Below are 12,329 nucleotides of genomic sequence, written 5' to 3' on the forward strand. Positions count from 1 at the left end.
TAGTCAGTACATTCATCTTCAGATAGCTGGGTGGGACAACCACATATCACAGTCATAGTCAGTACATTCATCTACAGATAGCTAGGTGGGACAACCACATATCTCAGTCAGTACATTCATCTACAGATAGCTAGGTGAGACAACCACATATCACAGTCATAGTCAGTACATTCATCTACAGATAGCTAGGTGGGACAACCACAAATCACAGTCATAGTCAGTACATTCATCTACAGATAGCTAGGTGGGACAACCACATATCACAGTCATAGTAGGTACATTTTTCCTCAAAGTATTTATCAGCAGTCAGCACTAGTAGGAAACACACACAGACTCCTGTGACTTACCCTCCTCGGTGACACTGTCCACCACTGAGCCAAACACCAGGATGTCTGTGCTCCCGTCCGTACTGCCTCCCAGCCCACTGTCGCTGCTCAGACCTGCAGGGCCAACCAGCGCCAAGCCACGGACACGTTAGTCACCACACCGCCTCCCCTGAAGCTCCGCAACAAGGCCTCCTTACAGCCCCCCCCCCCCCAAACACCCCGCCTAACCCTAGTCATTCTCTAGCATCCTCTCAATCCCTAAAACATCCCCCTGTCACCCTGCTAACCCCAGTCTACCTTACTGACCCCAATCTACCCTACTCACCCCAATCTACCCTGCTGACCCCAATCTACCCTACTGACCTCAATCTACCCTACTGACCCCAATCTACCCTACTCACCCCAATCTACCCTGCTGACCCCAATCTACCCTACTGACCCCAATCTTCCCTGCTGACCCCAATCTACCTTACTGACCCCAATCTACCCTACTGACCCCAATCTACCTTACTGAACCCAATCTACCCTACTGACCCCAATCCACCCTACTGACCCTACTGACCCCAATCTACCCTACTGACCACAATCCACCCTACTGACCCCAATCTACCCTACTGACCTCAATCTACCCTACTGACCCCAATCTACCCTACTCACCCCAATCTACCCTACTGACCTCAATCTACCCTACTCACCCCAATCTACCCTACTCACCCCAATCTACCATACTGACCCCAATCTACCCTGCTGACCCCAATCTACCTTTTCTGAACCCAATCTACCCTACTGAACCCAATCTACCCTACTGACCCCAATCTACCCTGCTGACCCCAATCTACCCTACTGACTCCAATCTACCCTGCTGACCCCAATCTACCCTACTCACCCCAATCTACCCTGCTGACCCCAATCTACCCTACTGACCCCAATCTACCCTACTGACCCCAATCTTCCCTGCTGACCCCAATCTACCTTACTGACCCCAATCTACCCTACTGACCCCAATCTACCTTACTGAACCCAATCCACCCTACTGACCCTACTGACCCCAATCTACCCTACTGACCACAATCCACCCTACTGACCCCAATCTACCCTACTGACCTCAATCTACCCTACTGACACCAATCTACCCTACTGACCCCAATCCACCCTACTGACCCTACTGACCCCAATCCACCCTACTGACCCCAATCTACCCTACTGACCCCAATCCACCCTGCTGACCCCAATCCACCCTACTGACCCCAATCTACCCTACTGACCCCAATCTACCCTACTGACCCCAATCTACCCTACTGACCCCAATCTACCCTACTGACCCCAATCCACCCTACTAACCCCAATCCACCCTACTGACCCCAATCTACCCTACTGACCCCAATCTACCCTACTGACCCCAATCTACCCTGCTGACCCCAATCCACCCTACTGACCCCAATCTCCTCATATAGCACCAAGCCTCATCTCCACCCAGTAACAGCTTCTTCTAAAGCCTCATCTCCAGTCCCAAAACATCTATTATCCCGTTTGTTCTCTCTGGTTGACAGGTGAGTGTGTGTCAGACCACAGCCACACATAGATTACTCTGAGTCAGACTTACTGCGGGAAACTCCGGGGTCAGACTTACTGCGGGAAACTCTGGGTCAGACTTACTGCGGGAAACTCTGGGTTAGACTTACTGCGGGAAACTCCGGGGTCAGACTTACTGCGGGAAACTCCGGGTCAGACTTACTGCGGGAAACTCCGGGTCAGACTTACTGCGGGAAACTCCGGGGTCAGACTTACTGCGGGAAACTCCGGGTTAGACTTACTGCGGGAAACTCTGGGTCAGACTTACTGCGGGAAACTCCGGGTCAGACTTACTGCGGGAAACTCCGGGTCAGACTTACTGCGGAAAACTCCGGGTCAGACTTACTGCGGGAAACTCCGGGTTAGACTTACTGCGGGAAACTCCGGGTTAGACTTACTGCGGGAAACTCTGGGTCAGACTTACTGCGGGTGCCGTTGCCGGTGTCGAAGTAGGAGAAGAGGTTGTCCATCTCATCAGGACAAAACAGAGAGTCACGACGGAGCTTTGCTGCCGCTGAGGACATACAGGAGAGGGAGAGTCTTAATATCACCTGTCCTCATACTACAAAAAGGTTTCCAGACAGGATCTCATTATTTATTTGACAAAAGTAAAAGTGATAAAAGTACAATGGTTTGAAGATATGGAGGGACTGGTTTTAAATCCCCAGACTGTATGAAGTGTCAGAAATTGGGATTAGGTCTCGTGACGACGTCTGCAGTCTGCTGCCTGTCTGATGGAGCTGGACAGAGCAAACAGTTCAGCATCACATGCTTTCCTCAGGGACTCTTCCACAACAGCTAAATGGATATTTCTCTAGTTGTATTGTCCTTCAAGACATATGCAGGACAGCTTTCCACAGCTTAAACATTCAGTCAACTGCAGAAGGAGAGGAGAGAGAGTTTAGTCACCTGCGGAGAGGTTTCCCGGTGAAATCAAACCAGGGTCGTGTCGGTATTTCCGGCGGGTTTTGGGCGCTCCTCGCCTGGAGCTGTTGTGGCGATGGCACTTCTTCACGCTCCAGGGGCGGGACTTCCTCTCGCCTTCCACTAATGAGTCACTGACGCTCATCTTCTTCAGGAAACGCCTCTCCACATATTTAGCCTTAATCCACGCCTCCTTCTCTTGTCTGAGAGAGAGAGAGAGAGAGTGTCAGGTTTAGGAGTCTCCTAGCCAATAGGAGATGAGGGAAGACCATATATGTCATGTTTAGGAGTCTCCTAGCCAATAGGAGACGAGGGAAGGCCATATATATGTAATGTTTAGGAGTCTCCTAGCCTATAGGAGATGAGGGAAGACCCTATATGTCATGTTTATGAGTCTCCTAGCCTATAGGAGATGAGGGAAGACCATATATGTCAGGTTTAGGAGTCTCCTAGCCTATAGGAGATGAGGGAAGACCATATATATGTCATGTTTAGGAGTCTCCTAGCCAATAGGAGATGAGGGAAGACCATATATGTCATGTTTAGGAGTCTCCTAGCCAATAGGAGATGAGGGAAGACCATATATATGTCATGTTTAGGAGTCTCCTAGCCAATAGGAGATGAGGGAAGACCATATATGTCATGTTTAGGAGTCTCCTAGCCAATAGGAGATGAGGGAAGACCATATATATGTCATGTTTAGGAGTCTCCTAGCCAATAGGAAATGAGGGAAGACCATATATGTCATGTTTAGGAGTCTCCTAGCCAATAGGAGATGAGGGAAGACGATATATATGTCATGTTTAGGAGTCTCCTAGCCTATAGGAGATGAGGGAAGACCATATATGTCATGTTTAGGAGTCTCCTAGCCTATAGGAGATGAGGGAAGACCATATATGTCAGGTTTAGGAGTCTCCTAGCCTATAGGAGATGAGGGAAGACCATATATATGTCATGTTTAGGAGTCTCCTAGCCAATAGGAGATGAGGGAAGACCATATATGTCATGTTTAGGAGTCTCCTAGCCAATAGGAGATGAGGGAAGACGATATATATGTCATGTTTAGGAGTCTCCTAGCCTATAGGAGATGAGGGAAGACCATATATGTCATGTTTAGGAGTCTCCTAGCCTATAGGTAAACTTGCTAACCAGTTCTCACCTAGGACTGGAAGGTCCAGGTTTCTTCACTCCCAGTTCCTCACAGGCTCCCTCATAGATGTGGTTAATCACATTGTTACCCAGCTCACACATCAACTGGAGACAGAGAGAAAGATAGCAGAGGAGAAAGGATTAGGTGAGGGATTTCATACACGAAGAGAGATATTCCCAGAGTCCCAAGAAGCTTCTTAGAAAGAAATACGTCATATCTTGAATCACAAAGGTGACGCTGAGCAGGAAGTGAGAAACCCACCTTGAGTAGCTCTGGTTCCCAGGAGTCCAGTGTTAGTGAACGCACCTTGGAGCAGTGAACTCCCAGACTCCTGTAGAAGACAACACAACAGAGAGAGAGAGAGACAACAGGTCAGATACAGCAGCGTTTCACAAATTCTGAGTAGAGTATGTGTGTTGCGCAGCCTGTAATCTGTGAAGATATGGAGGGACAAGTTTTAAACAAATTAAGTTGTAATCCCCAGACTGTCTGAAGTGACAAAAATTGGGATTAGGGTCTCGTGACAATGTCTACAGTCTGCTTCCTGTCTGTCACTTTCACCTGTTCTACTTCCTGTCTCGCTGCTGTTTAGCTTTTCTTTCACTTGTTCTACTTCCTGTCTCTCGCTGCTGTTTGGCTGTTCTCTGTCAGGTGGGGTGTCACAGGTGAGGACTGAACTGACGGAGGTATGGTAAACACCTGTCAATCCATAAAAGTCGACGGCTGCCTGAAGTCAGAAAACAAGTTACAGTCTTTGTAAATTGCTCACCCGTGATATAGGTTCTGCGAAGTCCTTAATGCAGAGAATTGTTTCCAGTGTTGTTTTTAGTTTCCCTACCTGTGGCAATGTGGGTAGTGTAGTTTACCTGTGTATGCCGGAGCACTTAATGCATAGAAGTGTTCTTAGGGTGTTGTAATTTAGTCTAGTTCACTGTAGCATTGTAGTCTAGCACCCTCAAACTCAACTCTGGACCTCAAAGCCAGTTCCACTGCGTTTTTACATTGTTCCTCTCTAATCAGGGTCTCATTTAGACCTGGTATACCAGGTGGGTGCAATTAATTATCAGTTAGAACAGAGCTCCGGATCTCGTAGGGTAAGAGTCGAGTACCCCTGGTCTAGTAATTCCCTACCTGTAGCATTGTGGGTAGTGTAGTTTACCTGTGTATGCCAGAGCACTCGATGCAGAGCAGGACTCCCAGGTTGATGGAGGCCCAGCATGGTGCAGCCTGGGAGCAGTCACAACACAGCTCATTACCAGGTAGGGTCTGCACCCGATGGAGGATGCTCTCCCCCCTGCCCTCACCCCCTCTCCCCCCTCGGGGCTCGCTAGCTGAGTCTATACTGCTGGTAGAGGGGGAGGCTGTCCGGTCCAGACGCTAGAGAGAGAGACAGAGAAGAGAGGGTGGTTATGCTTAGTTATACTGCTGGTAGAGGGGGAGGCTGTCCGTTCCAGACGCTAGAGAGAGAGACAGAGAAGAGAGGGTGGTTATGGTTAGTTATAGTGCTGGTAGAGGGGGAGGCTGTCCGGTCCAGACGCTAGAGAGAGACAGAGAAGAGATGGTGGTTATGGTTAGTTATACTGCTGGTAGAGGGGGAGGCTGTCCGTTCCAGACGCTAGAGAGAGAGACAGAGAAGAGATGGTGGTTATGGTTAGTTATACTGCTGGTAGAGGGGGAGGCTGTCCGGTCCAGACGCTAGAGAGAGAGAGAGAGAGGAGAGGGTGGTTATGGTTAGTTATACTGCTGGTAGAGGGGGAGGGTGTCCGGTCCAGATGCTAGAGAGAGAGACAGAGAAGAGAGGGTGGTTATGGTTAGTTATACTGCTGGTAGAGGGGGAGGCTGTCCGGTCCAGACGCTAGAGAGAGAGAGACAGAGAAGAGAGGGTGGTTATGGTTAGTTATACTGCTGGTAGAGGGGGATGCTGTCCGGTCCAGACGCTAGAGAGAGAGAGACAGAGAAGAGAGGGTGGTTATGGTTGGTTATACTGCTGGTAGAGGGGGAGGCTGTCCGGTCCAGACGCTAGAGAGAGAGAGAGAGAAGAGAGGGTGGTTATGGTTAGTTATACTGCTGGTAGAGGGGGATGCTGTCCGGTCCAGACGCTAGAGAGAGAGACAGAGAACAAAGGGTGGTTATGGTTAGTTATACTGCTGGTAGAGGGGGAGGCTGTCCGGTCCAGACGCTAGAGAGAGACAGAGAAGAGAGGGTGGTTATGGTTAGTTATACTGCTGGTAGAGGGGGAGGCTGTCCGGTCCAGACGCTAGAGAGAGACAGAGAAGAGATGGTGGTTATGGTTAGTTATACTGCTGGTAGAGGGGGAGGCTGTCCGTTCCAGACGCTAGAGAGAGAGACAGAGAAGAGAGGGTGGTTATGGTTAGTTATACTGCTGGTAGAGGGGGAGGCTGTCCGGTCCAGACGCTAGAGAGAGACAGAGAAGAGATGGTGGTTATGGTTAGTTATACTGCTGGTAGAGGGGGAGGCTGTCCGTTCCAGACGCTAGAGAGAGAGACAGAGAAGAGATGGTGGTTATGGTTAGTTATACTGCTGGTAGAGGGGGAGGCTGTCCGTTCCAGACGCTAGAGAGAGAGACAGAGAAGAGATGGTGGTTATGGTTAGTTATACTGCTGGTAGAGGGGGAGGCTGTCCGGTCCAGACGCTAGAGAGAGAGAGAGAGAGGAGAGGGTGGTTATGGTTAGTTATACTGCTGGTAGAGGGGGAGGCTGTCCGGTCCAGACGCTAGAGAGAGAGAGAGAGAGGAGAGGGTGGTTATGGTTAGTTATACTGCTGGTAGAGGGGGAGGCTGTCCGGTCCAGATGCTAGAGAGAGAGACAGAGAAGAGAGGGTGGTTATGGTTAGTTATACTGCTGGTAGAGGGGGAGGCTGTCCGGTCAAGACGCTAGAGAGAGAGAGACAGAGAAGAGAGGGTGGTTATGGTTAGTTATACTGCTGGTAGAGGGGGATGCTGTCCGGTCCAGACGCTAGAGAGAGAGAGACAGAGAAGAGAGGGTGGTTATGGTTGGTTATACTGCTGGTAGAGGGGGAGGCTGTCCGGTCCAGACGCTAGAGAGAGAGAGAGAGAAGAGAGGGTGGTTATGGTTAGTTATACTGCTGGTAGAGGGGGATGCTGTCCGGTCCAGACGCTAGAGAGAGAGACAGAGAACAAAGGGTGGTTATGGTTAGTTATACTGCTGGTAGAGGGGGAGGCTGTCCGGTCCAGACGCTAGAGAGAGACAGAGAAGAGAGGGTGGTTATGGTTAGTTATACTGCTGGTAGAGGGGGAGGCTGTCCGGTCCAGACGCTAGAGAGAGACAGAGAAGAGATGGTGGTTATGGTTAGTTATACTGCTGGTAGAGGGGGAGGCTGTCCGGTCCAGACGCTAGAGAGAGAGACAGAGAGGAGAGGGTGGTTATGGTTAGTTATACTGCTGGTAGAGGGGGAGGCTGTCCGGTCCAGACGCTAGAGAGAGAGACAGAGAAGAGAGGGTGGTTATGATTGGTTAGTTAGTTGCTTAGTTATGGGAAGACAGACAGAAAGTAGGTTATGGTTGGTTCTAGTTCAGTGTTTACAAAACAGGAGGTCCAAACCCAACCAACTGACTTGGGTGGATCCCAGCTAAATTCTTTAGGCCAGCTAGTTATACTGCGGCTAAAGGCTTTAGGCCAGCTAGTTATACAGCAGCTAAAGGCTTTAGGCCAGCTAGTTATACAGCTGGTGGGTCCCAGCTAAATTCTTTAGGCCAGCTAGTTATACAGCTGGTGGGTCCCAGCTAAAGGCTTTAGGCCAGCTAGTTATACAGCTGGTGGGTCCCAGCTAAATTCTTTAGGCCAGCTAGTTATACAGCTGGTGGGTCCCAGATAAATTCTTTAGGCCAGCTAGTTATACTGCTGCTAAAGGCTTTAGGCCAGCTAGTTATTCTGCCGGTGGGTCCCAGCTAAAGGCTTTAGGCCAGCTAGTTATACTGCCGGTGGGTCCCAGCTAAAGGCTTTAGGCCAGCTAGTTATACTGCTGGTGGGTCCCAGCTAAAGGCTTTAGGCCAGCTAGTTATACTGCTGGTGGGTCCCAGCTAAAGACTGTAGGCCAGCTAGTTATACAGCTGTTGGGTCCCAGCTAAAGGCTTTAGGCCAGCTAGTTATACTGCTGGTGGGTGGGTCCCAGCTAAAGGCTGTAGGCCAGCTAGTTATACAGCTGTTGGGTCCCAGCTAAAGGCTTTATGCCAGCTAGTTATACTGCTGGTGGGTCCCAGCTAAAGGCTTTAGGCCAGCTAGTTATACAGCTGGTGGGTCCCAGCTAAACGCTTTAGGCCAGCTAGTTATACAGCTGGTGGGTCCCAGCTAAAGGCTTTAGGCCAGCTAGTTATACAGCTGTTGGGTCCCAGCTAAAGGCTTTATGCCAGCTAGTTATACAGCTGGTGGGTCCCAGCTAAAGGCTTTAGGCCAGCTAGTTATACAGCTGGTGGGTCCCAGCTAAAGGCTTTAGGCCAGCTAGTTATACAGCTGGTGGGTCCCAGCTAAAGGCTTTAGGCCAGCTAGTTATACTGCTGGTGGGTCCCAGCTAAAGGCTTTAGGCCAGCTAGTTATACTGCTGGTGGGTCCCAGCTAAAGGCTTTAGGCCAGCTAGTTATACTGGTGGTGGATCCCAGCTAAAGGCTTTAGGCCAGCTAGTTATACTGGTGGTGGGTCCCAGCTAAAGGCTTTAGGCCAGCTAGTTATACTGGTGGTGGATCCCAGCTAAAGGCTTTAGGCCAGCTAGTTATACTGGTGGTGGGTCCCAGCTAAAGGCTTTAGGCCAGCTAGTTATACTGGTGGTGGGTCCCAGCTAAAGGCCTTAGGCCAGCTAGTTATACTGGTGGTGGATCCCAGCTAAAGGCTTTAGGCCAGCTAGTTATACTGGTGGTGGGTCCCAGCTAAAGGCTTTAGGCCAGCTAGTTATACTGCTGGCGGGTCCCAGCTAAAGGCTTTAGGCCAGCTAGTTATACAGCTGGTGGGTCCCAGCTAAAGGCTTTAGGCCAGCTAGTTATACTGCTGGTGGGTCCCAGCTAAAGGCTTTAGGCCAGCTAGTTATACTGCTGGTGGGTCCCAGCTAAAGGCTTTAGGCCAGCTAGTTATACTGCTGGCGGGTCCCAGCTAAAGGCTTTAGGCCAGCTAGTTATACAGCTGGTGGGTCCCAGCTAAAGGCTTTAGGCCAGCTAGTTATACTGCTGGTGGGTCCCAGCTAAAGGCTTTAGGCCAGCTAGTTATACTGCTGGTGGGTCCCAGCTAAAGGCTTTAGGCCAGCTAGTTATACTGGTGGTGGATCCCAGCTAAAGGCTTTAGGCCAGCTAGTTATACTGGTGGTGGGTCCCAGCTAAAGGCTTTAGGCCAGCTAGTTATACTGGTGGTGGATCCCAGCTAAAGGCTTTAGGCCAGCTAGTTATACTGGTGGTGGGTCCCAGCTAAAGGCTTTAGGCCAGCTAGTTATACTGGTGGTGGGTCCCAGCTAAAGGCCTTAGGCCAGCTAGTTATACTGGTGGTGGATCCCAGCTAAAGGCTTTAGGCCAGCTAGTTATACTGGTGGTGGGTCCCAGCTAAAGGCTTTAGGCCAGCTAGTTATACTGCTGGCGGGTCCCAGCTAAAGGCTTTAGGCCAGCTAGTTATACAGCTGGTGGGTCCCAGCTAAAGGCTTTAGGCCAGCTAGTTATACTGCTGGTGGGTCCCAGCTAAAGGCTTTAGGCCAGCTAGTTATAATGGTGATGGGTCCCAGCTAAAGGCTTTAGGCCAGCTAGTTATACTGCTGGTGGGTCCCAGCTAAAGGCTTTAGGCCAGCTAGTTATACTGGTGGTGGGTCCCAGCTAAAGGCTTTAGGCCAGCTAGTTATACTGGTGGTGGGTCCCAGCTAAAGGCTTTAGGCCAGCTAGTTATACTGCTGGTGGGTCCCAGCTAAAGGCTTTAGGCCAGCTAGTTATACTGCTGGTGGGTCCCAGCTAAAGGCTTTAGGCCAGCTAGTTATACTGCTGGTGGGTCCCAGCTAAAGGCTTTAGGCCAGCTAGTTATACTGCTGGTGGGTCCCAGCTAAAGGCTTTAGGCCAGCTAGTTATACTGGTGGTGGGTCCCAGCTAAAGGCTTTAGGCCAGCTAGTTATACTGCTGGTGGGTCCCAGCTAAAGGCTTTAGGCCAGCTACTTATACTGGTGGTGGGTCCCAGCTAAAGGCCTTAGGCCAGCTAGTTATACTGCCGGTGGGTCCCAGCTAAAGGCTTTAGGCCAGCTAGTTATACTGGTGGTGGGTCCCAGCTAAAGGCTTTAGGCCAGCTACTTATACTGGTGGTGGGTCCCAGCTAAAGGCTTTAGGCCAGCTAGTTATACAGCTGGTGGGTCCCAGCTAAATTCTTTAGGCCAGCTAGTTATACAGCTGGTGGATCCCAGCTAAAGGCTTTAGGCAAGCTAGTTATACTGCTGGTGGGTCCCAGCTAAATTCTTTAGGCCAGCTAGTTATACTGCCGGTGGGTCCCCGCTAAATTCTTTAGGCCAGCTAGTTATACTGCTGGTGGGTCCCAGCTAAAGGCTTTAGGCCAGCTAGTTATACAGCTGGTGGGTCCCAGCTAAAGGCTTTAGGCCAGCTAGTTATACAGCTGGTGGTTCCCAGCTAAAGGCTTTAGGCCAGCTAGTTATACAGCTGGTGGGTCCCAGCTAAATTCTTTAGGCCAGCTAGTTATACAGCTGGTGGGTCCCAGCTAAAGGCTTTAGGCCAGCTAGTTATACTGCTGGTGGGTCCCAGCTAAATTCTTTAGGCCAGCTAGTTATACTGCTGGTGGGTCCCAGCTAAAGGCTTTAGGCCAGCTAGTTATACTGCTGGTGGGTCCCAGCTAAAGGCTTTAGGCCAGCTAGTTATACAGCTGGTGGGTCCCAGCTAAAGGCTTTAGGTCAGCTAGTTATACAGCTGGTGGGTCCCAGCTAAAGGCTTTAGGCCAGCTAGTTATACAGCTGGTGGGTCCCAGCTAAAGGCTTTAGGCCAGCTAGTTATACAGCTGGTGGGTCCCAGCTAAAGGCTTTAGGCCAGCTAGTTATACAGCTGCTAAAGGCTTTAGGCCAGCTAGTTATACTGCTGGTGGGTCCCAGCTAAAGGCCTTAGGCCAGCTAGTTATACTGCTGGTGGGTCCCAGCTAAAGGCCTTAGGCCAGCTAGTTATACTGCTGGTGGGTCCCAGCTAAAGGCTTTAGGCCAGCTAGTTATACAGCTGGTGGATCCCAGCTAAAGGCCTTAGGCCAGCTACTTATACTGATGGTGGGTCCCAGCTAAAGGCTTTAGGCCAGCTTGTTATACTGCTGGTGGGTCCCAGCTAAAGGCTTTAGGCCAGCTAGTTATACAGCTGGTGGATCCCAGCTAAAGGCTTTAGGCCAGCTAGTTATACAGCTGGTGGGTCCCAGCTAAAGGCTTTAGGCCAGCTAGTTATACAGCTGGTGGATCCCAGCTAAAGGCTTTAGGCCAGCTAGTTATACTGCTGGTGGGTCCCAGGTAAAGGCTTTAGGCCAGCTAGTTATACAGTTGGTGGGTCCCCGCTAAAGGCTTTAGGCCAGCTAGTTATACTGCTGGTGGGTCCCAGGTAAAGGCTTTAGGCCAGCTAGTTATACTGCTGGTGGGTCCCAGCTAAAGGCTTTAGGCCAGCTAGTTATACAGCTGGTGGGTCCCAGCTAAAGGCCTTAGGCCAGCTAGTTATACAGCTGGTGGGTCCCAGCTAAAGGCTTTAGGCCAGCTAGTTATACTGATGGTGGGTCCCAGCTAAAGGCTTTAGGCCAGCTAGTTATACAGCTTGTGGGTCCCAGCTAAAGGCTTTATGCCAGCTAGTTATACAGCTGGTGGGTCCCAGCTAAAGGCCTTAGGCCAGCTAGTTATACTGCCGGTGGGTCCCCGCTAAATTCTTTAGGCCAGCTAGTTATACAGCTGGTGGGTCCCAGCTAAAGGCTTTAGGCCAGCTAGTTATACAGCTGGTGGATCCCAGCTAAAGGCTTTAGGCCAGCTAGTTATACTGCTGGTGGGTCCCAGCTAAAGGCTTTAGGCCAGCTAGTTATACAGCTGGTGGGTCCCAGCTAAAGGCTTTAGGCCAGCTAGTTATACTGCTGGTGGGTCCCAGCTAAATTCTTTAGGCCAGCTAGTTATACAGCTGGTGGGTCCCAGCTAAAGGCTTTAGGCCAGCTAGTTATACAGCTGGTGGATCCCAGCTAAAGGCTTTAGGCCAGCTAGTTATACTGCTGGTGGGTCCCAGCTAAAGGCTTTAGGCCAGCTAGTTATACTGGTGGTGGGTCCCAGCTAAAGGCCTTCGGCCAGCTAGTTATACAGTTGGTGGGTCCCAGCTAAAGGCTTTATGCCAGCTAGTTATACAGCTGTTG

General features: G+C 50.5%; 1 protein-coding gene across 1 annotated transcript in view; it reads right to left on the minus strand.

The window, feature by feature from the left end:
• The window catches only part of LOC129815785 (arf-GAP with coiled-coil, ANK repeat and PH domain-containing protein 3-like), a 110,026-nt gene that overhangs the window by 15,615 nt on the left and 82,082 nt on the right, over positions 1-12,329 (minus strand). Inside the window, exons 14-19 of the mRNA XM_055869905.1 lie at positions 5,132-5,349; positions 4,234-4,303; positions 3,982-4,076; positions 2,808-3,025; positions 2,322-2,412; positions 348-448 (exon numbers count right to left, since the gene is read on the minus strand). Of these exons, the coding sequence (XP_055725880.1) occupies positions 348-448; positions 2,322-2,412; positions 2,808-3,025; positions 3,982-4,076; positions 4,234-4,303; positions 5,132-5,349 (793 nt within the window). The remainder of the gene's footprint in view (positions 1-347; positions 449-2,321; positions 2,413-2,807; positions 3,026-3,981; positions 4,077-4,233; positions 4,304-5,131; positions 5,350-12,329) is intronic.

Source organism: Salvelinus fontinalis, chromosome 18 (assembly GCF_029448725.1).
Source record: "Salvelinus fontinalis isolate EN_2023a chromosome 18, ASM2944872v1, whole genome shotgun sequence".
Taxonomy (NCBI): domain Eukaryota; kingdom Metazoa; phylum Chordata; class Actinopteri; order Salmoniformes; family Salmonidae; genus Salvelinus; species Salvelinus fontinalis.